The sequence below is a fragment of the Cryptomeria japonica genome, chromosome 8 (assembly GCF_030272615.1).
Source record: "Cryptomeria japonica chromosome 8, Sugi_1.0, whole genome shotgun sequence".
NCBI lineage: Eukaryota > Viridiplantae > Streptophyta > Pinopsida > Cupressales > Cupressaceae > Cryptomeria > Cryptomeria japonica.
The window spans coordinates 106,445,127-106,463,986 of NC_081412.1; the positions used below are offsets into that span (position 1 = coordinate 106,445,127).

The 18,860-nt window shown below is 35.5% G+C and overlaps 1 protein-coding gene across 4 annotated transcripts in view; it reads left to right on the plus strand.

The window, feature by feature from the left end:
* LOC131062453 (transmembrane 9 superfamily member 2-like) overlaps positions 1–18,860 on the plus strand; it is a 29,227-nt gene that overhangs the window by 621 nt on the left and 9,746 nt on the right. Inside the window, exons 2-7 of one of the 4 annotated variants that reach the window (XM_059209693.1) lie at positions 341–381; positions 482–1,067; positions 1,232–1,369; positions 1,458–1,614; positions 1,716–2,200; positions 8,058–8,312. In XM_059209693.1, coding sequence (XP_059065676.1) covers positions 341–381; positions 482–1,067; positions 1,232–1,369; positions 1,458–1,614; positions 1,716–2,200; positions 8,058–8,070 — 1,420 coding nt within the window. In that variant the 3' untranslated portion in view covers positions 8,071–8,312. Of the gene's footprint in view, positions 1–340; positions 382–481; positions 1,068–1,231; positions 1,370–1,457; positions 1,615–1,715; positions 2,201–8,057; positions 8,313–18,860 lie in introns of those variants that run through there. The other 3 variants (XM_059209691.1, XM_059209690.1, XM_059209692.1) reach the window with 3 other exon arrangements.

Sequence of the window (18,860 nt, forward strand, 5' to 3'; positions counted from 1 at the left end):
TAAAAACGGTAGAAATAAGCATGTGAAGAATGATATCTCTCAACATTGTTCTTTAATCTTTAATATTTTTTAAACACATTTCATTCTTTGTTACCACTGTAATTGCGCCTCTTAATATAATTAAAATAAACAGATTAAATCTAAAATATTTGATGAATTTCTGCCCCAAATGATTATGTCGTGCGGTGTATTGAACCTTGCTGTAAGAGATTCAGTGATTTGTGTGTCTCAATGCCAAGAACAGAAGAAAGTGCCACACTGTGATTTGAAATTATAGATTTTGTTTCCTTTAATAGCATTCCCTGTGTCTAAAATACAACTTTTTTTATTTGGTCTGCAGTGAAGCATATCAATATTTTGATTTGCCATTCTGTGCTCCAGGTTTGGACCATTTCTGCACACTTCATCTTGCTTAGTGTTGTAGTTTGTTAACAGCTCTGTATATGACTTGGCGTGTCTATTTACAATTTGTATGTTATAGATAAAGTCAAGGAGAAGAGACAAGACCTTGGAGAGATGCTGAACGGTGATAAGATGGTGGAAGCTCTGTACAAGTTGGAATTTCGGGTAAACAAAGATTCTCAACTCCTTTGCAGGAAGAAACTCACAAAAGAGGATTCGGAAAGGTTTAGGGAACCTATCAAAAATGATTATTATTTTCAGATGTACTATGATGATCTGCCCATCTGGGGCTTTATTGGAAATTTTCAAAAAGGAAACGAGGCACGTCCAAATGGCACTACATATTTACTGTATACGCATACAGGCTTTGACATTTTCTACAACAATGACCGTGTTATAGAAATAAATGTTCGCACAGATCCAAGATTCACAGTTGACATTACTGAGGACATGGAAATTGAAGTTGATTTCAAGTACTCAGTTAATTGGATGGAGATTCATATTCCTTTTGAACGGCGAATGGATAAATATATAAAGTCATCATTTTTGCCCCAGCATATCGAAATCCACTCGTTCTCTATTACCACTTCTTGTGTAACAGTTCTTCTTCTGACTGGGATTCTTGCTTCTATTTACATATGTGTTCTCAAGAACGACTTTGTCAAGTAAGAAAGCATAATTTGATTAGGAATTTGATTGTGCAATGTGCAGATAATCTCATGCCACGATTCAATGAAATTGATTTGAGTGTAACATTCGCTTGGTTAGAAACTAATCCTAAAGTGAGTTTTTGAATTGTCTGTCAATCTATTCTTTTTCTGCTATGAAGGTATTCTCATGATGTGGAGTCTACTGACGACCAAAGCGAAACAGGATGGAAGTACATTCATGGAGATGTCTTCAGATATCCTCGACACAGGTCTCTGTTTTGTGCTGTTCTTGGAACTGGGACTCAGCTTTTTGCTCTGTGAGTATTCCAGGGCTTTTGCCGAAAATAATAAATTCACAGTCTTCTTGCGTTATATGATTTGTGTTTCTTAATGTGCTGATTGCAGTGTCATCTTCGTCTTCATGCTCGCACTAGTGGGTGCTTTTTATCCCTACAGCAGGGGAACTCTTCACACAGCCCTTTTGGTTATATATGCCCTTACATCTGGCATTGCAGGCTACACCTCTGCTTCTTTTTATACTCAACTTGGGGGATCAAACTGGGTATGTTTTTTCTTTTTTCTTCATTTTTTAAGTATAAGTTTGCACCAGCCCAATAAATTGGACATCATATAATAAAACTTGTTTTTTAAAATCTATTTCAGGTAAAAAATCAGTTGTTGACGGGCTGCCTATTTTGTGGGCCTCTGTTTTTAACCTTTTGCTTCCTAAATACTGTCGCAATGGCTTACAAAGCAAGTGTTGCACTACCCTTTGACACAATCATAATCCTCCTTCTCATCTGGACAATTGTTGCATTCCCCTTGTTTGTGTTGGGTGGTATTGTTGGAAAAAACAGCAAGACTGAGTTTGAAGCTCCTTGCCGCACCACAAAATGCCCTAGAAAGATTCCTCCTTTGCCATTTTACAGAGGGACTATCCCTCAAATGGCCATGGCAGGATTTTTGCCGTTTGGTGTAATCTACTTTGAGGTTTACTATATAATGGCAAGTGTATGGGGTCACAAAAGCTACACAATATACAGCGTCCTCTTCATTATTTTCATCATCCTTATCATCGTGACAGCCTTAGTTATCATTGCATTCACCTACTTACAGCTAGCAGTTGAGGATCATGAATGGTGGTGTAGGTATGTGGGTGCTTCTCTCTTCAGTTCAATTTGTTTTCCATTCTATAACTGGTTGCTTTGTGATGCGGTTGTCTTTTGATTGAGGTTTAGTTGTTCTAGAGCTGTTATATTTGCATCCCATAAATTAAAATGTAAAAGATCAAATACATACTACAAATTTACATCAGTCATACTCTAGGAAAACCTTCCGGAGAAAACAATCCAGCTTCCAGAAGCACCCAAACTCAATGTATTATTCAGTAATGAAACATTACAGTACACATACAAAGTCCCTATAAATACTTCTAAAATATTAAGCTCCTTTAATACACTCTTCATGTGTCCAATCATATAATCACACATTTCATGTCATGCTTCAAATATGCACTCAACAAGAGAGCTCAATACTATGATATCCAAGTCAAAAAATCAACTAGCCAACAAACCGAACAGCGCAACCACTAAACATGTGCATGCTTTGATATATTCAAGCTCACAAAAAACAATAGAGTGGTAAAGGTAAAACCATGAGTGCACAAAACTATCGACTCCAATATTTATCTTAAGGTAATAAGTTTTTCTAATATTAAATTTTTTTCCAATATGCCATTCACACATAAAATATCTAACCAATGTCGCCTACAACTTTACAAGTGGACCCAAATAAATATTTAATGTGGATAAATGCATCGCTTAAAAGTACACAAGCAAATATTTATTTTAAACAATTATCTTTCTTTTGCAAAGTTTACAACATTTTTCGAACAATTAGATGCACTAACTTTGGTAGAAAGATTGGAAATGATTTTCAAATATTCCTCCAAAGAATTATAAGCCTCACAAAGGTTATTCATCACATTTACCAATGTTTCAAAAGCTCAATGGTAGGTGGAATTTTCAATCCACTACTACTCAATAGTAGCATAGGTTTACCTTTTTGGAATGAAGCTTGTATAGTTTTCTTGGCGTCTCCTTTAATAGAGTCTCTTTATTAGATCTCATTTTGTCCAACAAGATATTTAATCCCTACAATTTTTTTGTAGACATCTAGAAACTCTTGAGAATCATTTTTTCTTTTACCCTTAAGTTCAAGATGTCTAGAACTAGATTCATGATTTCTTCAAGCCTTTTTGACCTAAGGTTTTTCCCTAACATGTGATTATTATAGGTTACTTGACTAAAATGTCAACTAAATTTACTCAAGTCTAGCTTGCTTGTAGAGTGGAGATTTTGTTTAGTATATGACAAAATAGAAATGTTGCTTGTTTTCAAAAACTTATGTAGATGATTATTTTTCTATATATTCTAAAGCCATGATATGTTCTAATGTTTACTTCAAATTTAGGTGCAAGCAAATAAAGTTGATATAGAGATTACCCACTTGCAAACTCTTATCAAGCATTAGGTAAATGCCTTGTATGTTGTTGCAAATGTGTCAACCTCTCCCAAGAGGTCCTCCTCCTAAGGGCACATACGTTGGTGTAGCCATAGTGTTTGTTCTAGGCACCACTCTCATTGCTCTCCTAAACATAAAGGAAGTGGTAGGTTTACTTAGATACATATCCAAACTATATTACTTTTCAACCTCATAGAAGCACTTCTAGGTGGCTAGACAGTGGAAAGTACTCTTGGTCGTCTTTAGTTATCCTTTTTGTATTGTTACTACTAATAAAAAATAGATAAACAAAGAGGATGATGGTATCATTACAAGTTGGGAGCTAAATCCTCGATGACACCGACCTCCCAAATGGTTGGAATAATCCTCTAATATAGACCCATCTCCTCCCACTCAAATTGCACTAGTTGCATAGTGATTTGATTACTTTATGTATTTTCTATAAGATTTCTCACATGGAATTTTTTAATGTGATTTGATTCCACCCATTTTTTTAAACTAATGCATTCATTATATTTTTATAAATTAATATAGATGTACACTATTCATTAAAAAATATTAAAGAGCTATAATAGTTTAATTTTCATTGAGTTACATATAATGCTACAACCAAATGGTTTATATAGATTAAGAAGATATACACATCATTTTCTTATGCCACAACACTTATTGGACATGAATTATGTAGGTCTTGCATATCCCAAAATATTGAAGAACTACAATAATTTTATTTTATTGGTTTTACAATTCAACATTTCACTCTATTCACCATAATATGAAGTTGAAGTGAGATTTTTGAGGCCTATGCCTAACACATACATCCTTAATGACAAGTTGTACCTACTTAATTAAATAGGGTTTTAAGTATATATTCCCTTAGGCTTCAACTTTCAACCTTATTATAGAGAATAAGAGTAAATTGGACTTTGCCACATTGTGTACACCCAAAAAGCTATGGTAAATGAATGATTATTCTAAATATAGTATAAAAGAGACATGTCTCCTTAATTTTGCGTTGCATTTCATCTCTTTGTTTTTACTAATTCAATCGTTACAATAAATATTAGTATATGTAAATTGTATTTATGTTAGTTGATTCTCTAACTTCGTTATTTTCTTCATACATGCAAAGGGTCAAGTATCACATGTTTACATTATAAGTAATTATTACATGATTCAAGTCATATAGTTACTTATTTCCACCAATACATAATTTAAATTAGAAGCTAATTGTTGGAAAGAAACTAGACCCTAGGAAGTTAGGATCTTGCATCTAAAGGGCTCTAGATTCAATCAAAAGTGTACTACTTTCATTCCATTAAGAGTCAATAAGCACTTTGAGGAAATGGGTTACTTGAAATCTATCAATGACAATTAGTGTTTGTGTTATGTTCCCAAATGAGATGAATTGTATCCACAACAATGTTGTAAACCCTAGGAAAACAAAACTCATACCTATCCAAAGGAACAAAATCAAGGTCTGAAAAGTTGAAAGAATAAAATCAAATTATGAAAGCAAAGAACATTGAATAATCGTTCAAAGAAACCATGTTCTATAAAATTATAGTCAATCTTATAATTAAAATCAAACACCTTATCCAAGTCCTAAAATCTAAAATTATTGAAACTGGTATGACTCCAATATCTAAAAACTGGAAAATCTAAGTTCAATTGTATATGTATTTTAATCTAGTAATCAAGAAAGACTATAGCCATAACACTACTAGAATTTGAATGTTCATAGTACAATTCAAATTATAGATCCTTTCCAAGAATGCATGGATACAAACTTCACCCAAATATCCAAGGCAGTGTTGAATGCTACCTTTGGCCAAAATAATTGTTGAATTTGGCCTTATCTTTCATCTAAACATTGAGGCCTAAAACCTATTTACAATTAGGCATCCCATAATGGGTTGTCCACTCCATGTGTAAGATAAATACTCTTAAGTTACATACTAGATTCTTACTAAGCATCTTAGATACATTGGATCTACACATGTAACAATCTACTACTTGAGCACCAAATTTGTATCACATATACCTTAAAGGTTGATGTGGAGGCTATGAATGCCTCAACACCCTTGCATAAGGAGGATGGAACCTAGTGAAATTTTTGGACACTTATTATTGAGCTATAGATTTATAAGGATGTGGAAGGAAGTCTCTTTTATTTAGTGTCAAGCATAAAAAAAATAAAGACTCATTTTTTACATTTATTTCTATACCATATGCTCTAAGGAAAATGATATCTAGTAATAAGGAAAAACAAAATATGAAATCCTTAATTTATAGTGTTGTAGATACTATATTTTTTAATAAATACAATAATAATTTGCTTATAAAGATATAACTAGCTTTTTTATAATTTTGTTCCGAAAAAGTTTATGGTGTTAAAACAACATATTTATTTTTACTTTATGAATTTGTATAATATTTAAGAGCATTTAATATCTTCTTTTATAATGGTGGAATTAGTATAGGTTGAAGATTGAAAATAAGTAGGAAAAAAATTGGGGGTCTAATATAATACAACCATTATATAATGAAAAATACATGTCATATAATCGCACACATTTCCTTTCCTTCTTGGTTTCATTTACCTCTAAATTTTACCTCCAATATTTTTCTTATTGATACAAATAAATAATAGATTATAGATTACTTTTTAAATTAAATGATTAAAATATAATTTAAACTAATTGAAATAAACGGAAAAAACAAATCATTAACTCTAAAAAACTTCAATTTTTTTTATTTTTATTTTTTGAAAAAGGTGGCAATCCCACTTAATATATTTTATTTTATAAAGCTGATTCAAAGAGCTCCCAGAGAAAAGAACTAGTAAGAAAAACTCCGATCTTTGCTCTACAATACATAGAAAGGTCGTGAGATTTAAATCTCAAATATACCAAAAAATACAATATCTTATAGTGTCCAGAATACCGAGTGCCATAAAACATCCCCCAGTATCGAATGCTTTCTAGAATATATTGAACAAGATGCAGTCTGAACCAAAACATCACGAGAGTTGTACACATTTCCATAGCAGTCCACAATTTGTCTCACTTATACATTTATCCAACTTACAATCTAGCATGCTTCTCAAATCGACATCCCTTCACAATATACAGATACAGCAAAACCATAGGACCCTGCACTTATAATACCACACATACCAATTTATATCATTATGAAAAAGACCACGACATAGCTATATGTAATATTATCATGTACCCATGTATCCTCCAAAATTTTCCTCTTAAGAATAAGATAAGAATCGAAATCACAATTCAAACCCATCATATTAAGTTCCTCCTTGGAACTTCCCATATTTGCCAAATGAACTGCAACCAGGTTCCCTTCTCTATATACATGTGAAATGGTGAAGTTTGTAAATGTATCAATTAGTGTCCATGCTTGTTCAAGTAAATATCTTATCTGCCAATTATCAATATTTCTCTTTATGCAAGTGTTGATAATAATAGTTGAATAGCGTTCAATGTGAATATAAGAGATGTTCAATTTTTTTACTAGCAGAATACCTTCAAGTAAAGCATATGCCTCTGCAAAGTTGTTAGTACCCGGTGGAATAAAAGCAGATTTCAAAGCAAAAACACATCCTGTGTGATCTCTTATGCATACTCCTATCCCTGCATCACCCGGGTTCCCTTTAGAGGAGCCATCAAAATTTAATTTGAAATGCATTAAATCCGAATGACACCATTTCACTTCATTTCTATCAATTTTACTAGTTCTCACTCTCGGAAGACAAGGTGATACAGGAATAGAGATGCCCTTCCAGCAATTAATAACTTGACCATCCCAAGAAGTAAATTCTCTATTTGAATTGAACTAATTTGAAACATAAGCATTAACCAGCTCTGATACCGATTTTTCAATATAATTGAAAACATTAGAAAGAGGAGATATTTGCCTTCTAAAAATATGCTTATTTTTTTCTCACCAAAGTGACCATACTACTATGGATGAGATCACTTTCCAAATACATGCAAAAAGAGAGGATGAGTATAAGACTGGCCATGACTGGAACAAATCTCATACATTATTTGGAAGAGGGGTGCTAAAGGAAAGCTTATCAAGCACAAACATCTAACAATAGTGAGCAAAATCACATTGAAGGAGGAGATGATCTAACATTTCACTGTGTTCACCACAAAGTACACAAGCAAATGGATGTGCAATATTCAATTTAACAAGTCTCTCACTGGTGAGTATTCTCTTATGTAGAGCAAGCCAATCAAACATCCTTGCTTTGGGAAGAACATTGTTGTTCCAATAGAAATTATAGGCTCTTTGTGAATAGGATTGAACATACATTTGATGAATTGCCTTATACCCTTCCTTTGTAAATGTTATTGCAATTTCCAATTTAATGAACAAGTTATATGCAAGATGGTGTATTTCAGATTTAGGTATTATGACTATGACAATAATATTGTTGTCTTTCTTTTGCTGCAGGTATGGAGGATGAACATGTATCAATTTCAATGTCATCCCCTTTCTTTTGAATGATGCATATATTGTAAGGTAGTCACAATCAAGTGGCACCTTGATCGGACATGTCTTTTAGACATGTCCGACCAAGATGTCACTTGGTCGTGACTCTTCCATATGGCAACCAATCCATTCGGTGTCTATGATAACTAATTTGTGCCATTGTAAACACACCTGATAATGAATCAGTATCAAAGCAAACAAGCCCGATAACTAATTTGGGTCAATTCTAATATAACCCGATTATATATCAATAATGTTTTGGACATGTATTAATTGCAATTCGATAATGAAGAGGTTCGATATATAAATCATTCATATGAAATATATATCTGCATTACCGTCTTTCTTCATTTGATATTGTGTATGGTGAAAATGGATAACAATAATAACAAAATTAAAAGGCTAAATGAATTCAACCACCAAACCCTAGCCTAACAACAACAAAAATCCACCATAACATATGAAGATTACCTAAGACAATGCAAATCAAATGAAATCACAAAGATTATACCATTACATGTCCAATAGAGTTTTGATCTCCATTCTTCCTATCTCCATTGATCTTGCTTGATATATTTGCTCTCAGATTTTATGTGCACAAGAGCTCAACAAAGAATGGAATGTGGTTGCAAGTAGGATTGTAGTATAGTCAAATGATAAAAAATAGTTCATTAACTCATTAGGGTTTGATAATGAAAGAAGCATCTCCTTAAATAGAAGACACTATATGAAATGGAGGGATAAGATTGAGAGGTGTAAAAAGAGGTTGGCTAGGATTAGAGGGTAGGTAGAAGAAATAATAAAATAATGAAAGAGGTAGGTAGTGTAGGAATTAAGAGATGAATGACATGTGTCATGTGTAGAAAAAGGCTAATGAATTAATTAAATAAATAAAGATTTATTTAATTAATAGAAGAAATGAGATCAATTAAATAAATAAGATATTTATTTAATTTAGGAAAATGATAATTTAAATAAATAAATGTATTTATTCAAATAAGAAATAAGGCTAGAAGAGGATAAATGAATTAATTAAATAAATAAATATTTATTTAATTAATAGAAGAATTAGGCTTAAATAATTAAATAAATAAAATATTTATTTAATTAGACATGACAATTTTGGGTGTCTACATTTTGCCCCTCTTTGAGACAATGTGGCTTATCGCGTTGTTTCAAAGAAGATAAGATGAACTGATACAGAGTTGCCCCAAGATGGGAATGATATGCCCCCTCGAGAGATTGGATGAAAATGTCTGAAAAGATCGTAGACAATCTCTCGATAAGAAAGACGGGATAGAATGGACTGACCGGATAAAGTGACAGAGTCACGAGATAAAGAAGACTGACTCGGGAAACGAGGGCTAAGGCGAGGGTAGGCTATAAGATAGACCACGGGCAAAAGACATCCTCATTGTCATCCACACATCCACGAGAGCAGAGTGCAGAGCGAAAATAGAGCAGTAGCAGTCAACAGCGATGGCCTTGGTTCATAGATTCGACCACGTTCGCCGATTCCAGAGGCTAGCAGAGGCAGGAGAGTCGGTAAGTACCACAAAACCTCCTTGTACTTCGATGCATTTATTGTTATCATTAATGCATGCCAAGTAGAGTAATAAATTCGCGTTTATGTCAGGAAAGCACGTTTATGTCATGAAAGCACGTTTGTGTCCAAAAATGTGAATTTGTGTCTTCTAGGTCAAATCAGCAGTTCTGTGATGAACATACACTATCGATTGGATAAGCTGCTGAGAGGATACACTCAAGTAGGTCCTCTAGGGAAGACTAGAATAGATCAAGGCACTTTATGATGAACAGTGAGTACCAAGATAGAGTACTTTGTGATGAACAGGGAGTACTAAAATATGAGCAGCACTCTGTGATGAACAATGAGTGCAAATGTGAGCAACACTTTGTGATGAACAGTGAGTGTCACACACATAGTACTTTGTGATGAACAGGGAGTACTACTAGGATAAATAGCAACACTTTGTGATGAACAGTGAGTGTCACGAGGATAGATAGCAACACTTTGTGATGAACAGTGAGTGTCACTAGGATAGATAGCCAGATGCACTTAGATAAAAAAGTAGCATTTTGTGATGAACATTGAATGCCACGATGACTGACATGATTGATTTGCTTGACTGCAAGAGTATTTGCCTATGCTGGAGTCACGGGAGAGATTCCCGTCGACTAAGAGGTTGCGACCTGAGTTGATAGCTGAGGACCGAGCTGTGATTGAGGCTATGGGATTGAGACATATTCTGTATGTGCCTGAGTTTCGGGCAAACATGGGACTGCTGACTGCACTGGTAGAGAGGTGGCACTCCGAGACATGTACTTTTGATTTGCCGATGGGGGAGATGACAGTCATCTTGGAGGATGTATACAGGATTCTGCGGATACCGATTGATGGGAAGTTGATTTCGTACGATCGAGATGGAGATAGGGATGCCCTTAGATGAATGTCCTAGGATCTAGGACTAGAGATGAGGGTGGGACATGTGGCATGGGACATCATGACATGGACAGGATTAGCACTACCAACAGTGTTGGCAGGAGTTATCAGTGGGTTCCTGTGTATCAGTTTTGTACCATTTTGTATGATGATGTAGACACCTTTGGGTGATTGTAGCCATATGATTTTGACATCATTGTACCATGACACATTATATATATATATGAGATGATTCATCTTTGCGGCAGCTATATGCATGCATACCTATGTGATGTATGTTTCTATGTGATGCTTATGATATGGATGCAAATATGTATATGATGCAATGCAATATATGTTTTTGTGCTTTTATGTTTTATATGTGTATGCATGATGCAAATGTGAATGTATGTAATGCAGATGAATATGATAATGCAAATGTAAATTGTGCTAACAGGTGTTGTGTGCAGGATGTGATGCAGTTGTGATATTTATATGTATGTATGAAATGCTTATATGTGGTAATGCAAGTGCAACTACATGAAATGCAAATGTTTTTGGTGTGTCATTATACTCAATCATGTGATAGCAGGCTACGCGAACTCAAGAAGGACGATGGAAGTCAATCAAGAAAGGGGGATGAAAGACAGAAGATATAAAAGTGAAAGAGCTTCTTGTGCGTTATCATCATTGAGCTTTATTATGGCAAGTAGGTTATGACAATCGAGGCATATGTTCGACCCAGAAAGTCATTGTACCTGTTTGCATGGAGATAAGACAGTCACAAACAAGTTCACACTAGACTCACAGTGTCCTCATATCCTTGGACAAGTCATAGCATTACTAAAAGACAATCCACAGACAGCAAATACAAATAGGTGACGATACCCCATCCTCGCCTTCCTAGTCAAAGACATCCTGGAGATAGAATCTCTAGTTAGAGACATCCAGAAAAAGCTAAAAGACATGTCACCTAAAGATAAAATCAAAAGAAAACCAAGACTCGACACCAACATCCACTGTAGTCCTCAAGTTTAGTGTCTCTTGTCACTTGTATAAGTCTTATTTGATTGTGGTCACAATGTTTACTTTCACAAAAATGATAGATAGCACCGAACCATATGTTGTTCGAGTCTGTTGAAAGATTTGATTTGTTGAAGCTCATTGTTGCTGCTGTCTCATCTGAAACTGACTGAATCCATGAAGCTGATACTTTATTGCGGAGAAGATGAAACTTTATTGCGGACTGGCGATGCAGATGTTGTTTTATTGCGGATTGTGCGCGGATAGACTGAAGGAAGTTGGAAGAAACTATACTCCTTGAAACATGTGATGTTCTTAGTTCCACACCCATCACTAGACATAGGATTTGCCATAGCCACAGATAGGATCTGATTTATTATGGATGGAAAGGGAGGTTTATTATGAATGGCTAACCAATCTTGGGTAGATCAATAACAAGCCATGATGGGAATGGGTAAGTTTATTATGAATGAATTGGTCGTGAGTGTGTGCAAAGTGAAAGGATGAAAGTGAATCCTGAAGGAGGGAGGAGCAATGTCTCTACGCATGGCGCTGGTGACCCAGTTTTCACCATGGTACTTGCCCAGGGCGCCACCGAAGTGGTTTTCACCGTTGGACGAAATTATTTCTCTTTACCTTTTTCAATTTTTCAATGTTTTTTGTGTCACAAGGCGCTTGTTTGCCAGGTTTTCACCAAGTAACGATTTTTTTTGTTTTATAATTTTTTTTGTATTTTTGAATTTTTTGATTTTTTTTTGTATTTTTGAAATTTTTGATTTTTTTGTATTTTTGAATTAAGATATTCCAAAGAGCTATGTGTAGAACCTGCGAAGGTGCATGCTGTTGATAGGATCCTCCAAAGGTTCACCTTCTGTAGTTGAGAGTTGATATGCCCCAGATCCATATACTGCTATAATGATGTAAGGATCAAGCCAATTTGGTTCAAACTTGCCCTTCTTCTCTCTGTCTTGCTGATTTTTAGGATTTTCCTTGAGAACGAAGTCCCCTACCTCAAATGTGTGAGGCTTGACTTTGTGATTGTACCTGCATTGTTCATTGACTGAATGATGTGTAGCTTGAGTGACTGTCTTCCTTGATGAAGGAACTGAGATAGAATTACTAGTGTGTGGACTACAAAGGCCCGTATGCGTGTCACCTAAAGAAGTTTGGGCATCCCTGATAACAAAGTCCTTCAAGGAAGTTCCATTAAAGGTCCATGATGTATCACCAGAAGGGAAAGGATGTGTGGAACAAGTGGATGAGTTATGAAGGCTTATGATTGTGAAAAGAAGTGAAAGTAGGATAGCATGATGGAGACTTAGGATCAACAAGTATGCTTTTTGACTTGAAAGTTTAGAACTTTTGCCCCCAGTTATTTTGATATTAGGGGAGATCAACTCTTTCTCTTTTTGCTTCATAGGATTTTTATCCTTGACTTTGATTTTTCCAAAGTCCAATAGCTTTTGATTTTGATTTGGACTAAAGGACTTTTCTTTATTTTTGACTTTTAGATTTTTCTTTTCAAAGCTTGATTTTTGATCCCCAATGAGTGAGGGCTTTTGTAATTCTTGTTGGTCCAAGTCTGGAAGTGGAGTGGAAATGGAATGAGTGGATGAAATAGTAAGGCTATGTGAGTTCTCAAGAGGGATGGCAATATGCTCAATAGATTCTTTGCTGGAACCACTCTTAGGACTATTGATATCAAGAGTTGCTTGCACCACTAAAGGAGATTTGCATTTAGACTTAGTAGCCACAACACTAGGTGGTTCACACCCAATTCCTTGACATTGCAAATTGTTTGTAGTTTGTTCTTGTCGACTAAATATCTTAGCAGATAGTGGGAGTTGATCAACATGAAAGATATACTCACCACATCCCAAGTCTTTAATCTTGAACTTTTCTTTCAGCTCTGATTGTTTGGATGTAGAAGCTTTCAAGGATTCTGGATCCACATATGTTGATGATGAAATTGCTTCTCTATTGACTGGGACTATTGTTTCTGACTGAGGTCGCAGATTGTTGCAATATATGAATGGATTTGGGTCAGCTTTGACAGTCACTTCAACTCCATTGTGTGGAAACTTAATACATCGATGATATGTTGATGGTATTGTGCACATCTCATGAATCCATGGACGTCCCAAAAGTATATTGTATGTGAGATCTAAATCAAGGACTTGACAAACCACATCCTTTGTAACTGGCCCAACTCTGACAGGTAAGGTGATTGTGCCCTTGGATGAACGTTCTTCATGATCATATGCTTTGATAGTAATTTTGTTTGTAGAATTCATAGCTTTATCAAAATATCCTAATTGTTTAATTGTTCTCAATGTACAAATGTTTAGACCAGCTCCTCCATCTATCAGGACTCGTTTTATTCGATGTTTGTGTATGAAGGCTTCAACATGTAGTGGTGCATTATGTGGCTGACTTACGGAGGCGTCATCGGCTTTTGTGAATGTAAGGGAGTGTGGAATGGAAAGGTAACCCACCATGGCTTGAAACTGGTCCACGTTTAGATCAGTAGGAACGACAGTTTCTCTCAAGATTTTGTCGAGAATGGATTTATGTGCGGGGGATATGCGTAGGAGCTCAAGAATGGAGATGAGCGTAGGTGTCTTCTCTAATTTTTCTACAAGGTCATACTCAGGTTTGGTTGATGAGGAAACGATGTTCTTGGCTGGAGCACCTTGCAAAGTGATTTTACCTCTACGGGTTGTAACATGACATTCAGAGGTAGGTTCGGAAGAAGATCCAACACCTTTTAGGACAATCTTGGGTCTCCGGGTAGAATTCTCATGTTTTTTGTCCTTGATGATAATAGTAGAGACATAATTATCCATCGAGATGTGATTGATGGTTGAATCATAGTTGTAAGGTGCTCTAGTATAGTTGGTTTGATCATCTGTGGCTTTAGCTTTTCCCTTGTCATGCTTTGGGAACAACTCCTTAAACATCTCATGTTCTTGATTGGATGAGTGTCCCTCAATCTCAATGTCACCTCTATCAATGAGATCTTGTACGATGTTCTTCAGTCAATGACAATTTCCTATCTTATGACCCTTGCTCTTATGAAATTCACAATACTCATCATCATTCCACCAATTTGGTTTAACCTTTGGTTCATATGGAGGAAAATCTGGAACTGTGATTACCTTGTTTGCCACTAACTTTTTGAAGACTGACTCAACTGGTTCTCCTAATGGGGTGTACTTCCTTCGTGATCTAGAAGTTGTTTGAGTATTCACTTGATTGTTTGTAGAACTTGATCCCGAAAAGATGAATTTGGGTCGCACTATATTGGCATCAACAACACCATCATTGACTGTGTTCTTGTTTTTATTCCAAAATCTTGGCTTGTCTTTTCCTTTAAAGTCATCTTTGTTTTCCTTGAATATCTTAATGACTCCTTGTTCAATTAGGACCTTCTCTGTTGCTAAGCCTTTTTCAATGACATCCTTGAAGGTGGACAAACAAGCTTTTTTTAGATCATAACCAATGTCTTTGTTAACGTTTTGTGTGAACATCTCTACCATTTTTTTTTGTGGAATTTCACAAGAGCATCTGCTGGCTAAATTTCTCCATCTTTGTAAAATTGATGCAAAAGACTCTCCCTCTTTTTGCTTGGTGTTGCATAAAGTAGTGACTGATATGTCTGTCTCTATATTGTAGGAGAAATGTTGAATAAATGCCTCTGCTAAGTCACCCCATGACTTAATACCAGGTGGGAGTTGGGAGAACCATTCCATAGCTTGATCACCTAAGCTTTGTGGGAATAATCTCATCAAATATGTCTCTTCTGAAGCTACTTCAATGCAAGCTATGAAAAACTGTCTTATGTGTGCCTTAGGATCCCCTTTTCCTCTATACTTATCAAATTTATGTCCTCCATTTTCTTTTGTAAGTCCCTGATTTGTTGCTCCAAATTGCTCTTAGGTGGAGATCGACTTCTTGGACCATACCCCATGCTTGAGGCACCAATTGGAGGAGAAGCATGTTGCATATATGGATGATATTGATCATACACATGTTCATATGGAGGAGGTGTATAGCGATGCTGCATATATGGACCACTTGGTATAGATTCATGTTGAGGAACGAAATATCTATTTTGTCCATGTATACCATACTCTACAGGCATGTCATGTTCTAATGTGTTGCCCACAAATTTGACACGGGGTTTCCTTGTGTCCAAATTTTGAGCATGCCTTTGAATATCCAATTGCTTTGGTGGTTGATCCTTAGCATTTGTATGTGATTGAGCATATCTTTCTGCATAAGACTTCCATAATGGTCTGCGAATGTGAGTATCATATGCTTGACCATGTGTATGTGGGACCTCTAGTTTTTAAAACAAAGACGATGATGATTCAGGTACCATATGTGGTCCTTTATTGCCTCCACTATTAGGCCTTCTTTGATCCATGTTGGAGTGAGGTTGTTGCAAAGGTCGATTTTCCATTATTTGAGACATGTCAAAATCATAAGGTATCTTGGCTCCACTTTGTGCCATCATTTGTAAGAAGTATTGTCTATCTCTCCTCATTATTTCCTCAATCAGTCGATTGAAGCGGGGGTCCATAATGGATTTTTCCACATTTGCTGAATGTACTGAAAAGTTGTCCATATTGTCATTGTGTGTATCATTGTTGTTTGTAGTGTCCATGTTCTCAACATTTGGAATGTTTCTATAGGCATCCATGTCAGGTAATGTGTTATGATCAGTATTGAAAAAGACATCATTGTCATACTCATAAGAACTCATGTTTGCGGACTCTTGAGCCTCTTTAGTTTCTCTCCTAGATTTTTGAAGACGAGTTTCAACCATGAACTAGGTATTGACCAAGATGTGTGAGACTAGATGAAAATGGAAAAAGTGTGGAAGACCAAGAGTTGGATGGAGTGTAAATGAATCTGAGGTGTACTTGCAATGTCCAAAGTGTAAGACCAAGTATGTATGTAGTAGAGTAGGTGTGACTTCCAAAGAGAGGATAGTTTCTCTTGATGAGGTAAGTTGACCTTGACTCTAAGTAAGACCAAATGAGACCCAAAGGTGATAGACCTTGATGAGGGACCACTTAGCAAAGTATTGTTGTATGTAGTGTGTTGACAAAGTATGATGAGGACAAGCAAGTGACCTTTTGACTGAAGTTTAGACAAGTGTGAATGTAAAGCAAGATGTGAAGCAATGATGGACTTTGTGAGACCCAAAGACAAGTTGAATGCTAGATGAAAACCTGGAGAAACAACCTAGGAAGCTCAAGAATTTCGAAACTGATTGCTCTTGTTTGCTGGACTGTAAAATTTTTCCAATTTGTGAAGTTGTTGGTTGTGACCAAATCTGAATGTTTGACTATTTTTCGTGACAAGAGGACACAATATTGATGAGGACTCAATATTTGCAAGTGTTTAGACTGACAATGACTCCAAAAAAAGTGTGTTGTTTGATGTAAAAATGTTTTGCATACACTTGAAGACACAATGTTTTGCTGTTTGGTCTTGAATGCTTGAATGTTTAAAATAAGTCAAGCACAATTCTTATGGCTGGCCAAGACAATAGTTGTTGATCCCACCTGGGGTTTTACCCCCGAGGCTACGCTATTCAGAGCGGATACTTAGATGCTTGACCTCATTGGCTCCACCCTCGGCACTCACTTCTTGGGTCAGCCAAGCATCAATCCCCACGAAAACTCCCCGTGGCGAACTTTGTATCTCTACTAAGAACCGTATGTGTGTGGGCTGCTACCAGAGGTCCGACCTCCTGCCCCAACAACTAGAAGGATTTGGGCTTCTAAAACAAAAAGGTGCTAGTAAGGGCATCCGCTCGTGTGGCCATACATGCGGCACTTTCAGCTCTGTAAATACAGAAGACTCCCAGTCGGTAGGGGTTACGCCCTACAACTGATCAAATAAATTTGATCAAACAGGTTTATTGGGAGACATAGTGTCGGTATGAACTAATCAGCACACGTTATTCATAGTTTTCACTATGAATACATTTGTTTATAGTGGTTCAGAAGAGGTGGGTTTTCTTCGCTACCACTTGGGTCGTTCTCTTCTCACTAGTAGTCCTAATGACCACACGGGAAGACAGACCCTCTAAAGATTAAACAAAAAGAGCCTATTGCTCAAGACACAAAAGACAATGATTCAATTTTAGTGCACCAATGGAAGTGTTTGCTAGTCTATGAAAACAAGGCACACAATAAAAATCCAAAAAAACCCTTGTCAAGGACCTGCAACAAAGAGTTGTTAGTAGTTTGAATTGTTTCAAATGATCACCCCTTCCTGCAAGCACACAAGTTAGGTAAATTTTAGATCCAAAAGACTTTGTGAAATAGGGGCCTTCAACAATGTGTTTTGTTGACCAATTCAAAGATCTGATTCATCATAAAAAAAGACCACCTGTAAAATTTCAAGAGATTTCCAAAAATGTAAGAAAATCCAAAAAGTTTGCTAATTTGCTCCAAAAATTAATTTTTTATAAAAAATCATAAAAAATTCATATAAAATGCAAAATCGATCCAAAAAATCTGAAATTTTTACTGGAGAGTCTTGATGGTCTTCCAAACTTGCATAAAAAAATTTCTGCAACAAATCCAAGCAGTTTGTGAGATATGAGTAAAATAATGCAAAACCCTAATTTTTAAAGATTTAATTTTTGAGGAATTTTTTTGCATCAAATTTAAAATCACAAAGACCAGATCCTATGTATAATTCTGAGAGATTTCCAAAAATGTAAGAAAATCCAAAAAAATTGCTAATTTGCTCTCAAATGTAATTTTTTATGAAAAATCATAAACAATTCATATAAATTGCAAAATCGATCCAAAAAATCTGAAATTTGTACTGGATCCTTCTGATACTTTTTCTGAACTGCACAAATAATTTGATGCCAAAATTCAAAGCCGTTTGTGAGATATGATCAAAATAAGGAAAAACCCTAATTTTTAAAGATCCGATTTTTAGGGAAATATTTTGCATCAAAATTAAAATCACAAAGAATAGATCCTGTGTATAATTATGAGAGATTTCCAAAAATGTAAGAAAATCTGAAAAATTCTCTCATTTGCTCTCAAAATTAATTTGTTTTGAAAAATCATAAAAAATTCATAGAAAATGAAAATGCGCTCCAAAAAATCTGAATTTTTTATTGAGAGCTCTTGATACTTTCTTCAACCTGCAAAAAAAATTTGGTGCAAAATTTCTTAGCCGTTTGTGAGATATGATCAAATCTCTCCAAGATCGTGATTTTTGGTTCAAAACCCTAGCTGCACAAGGTTATTCTCCAAATTGTT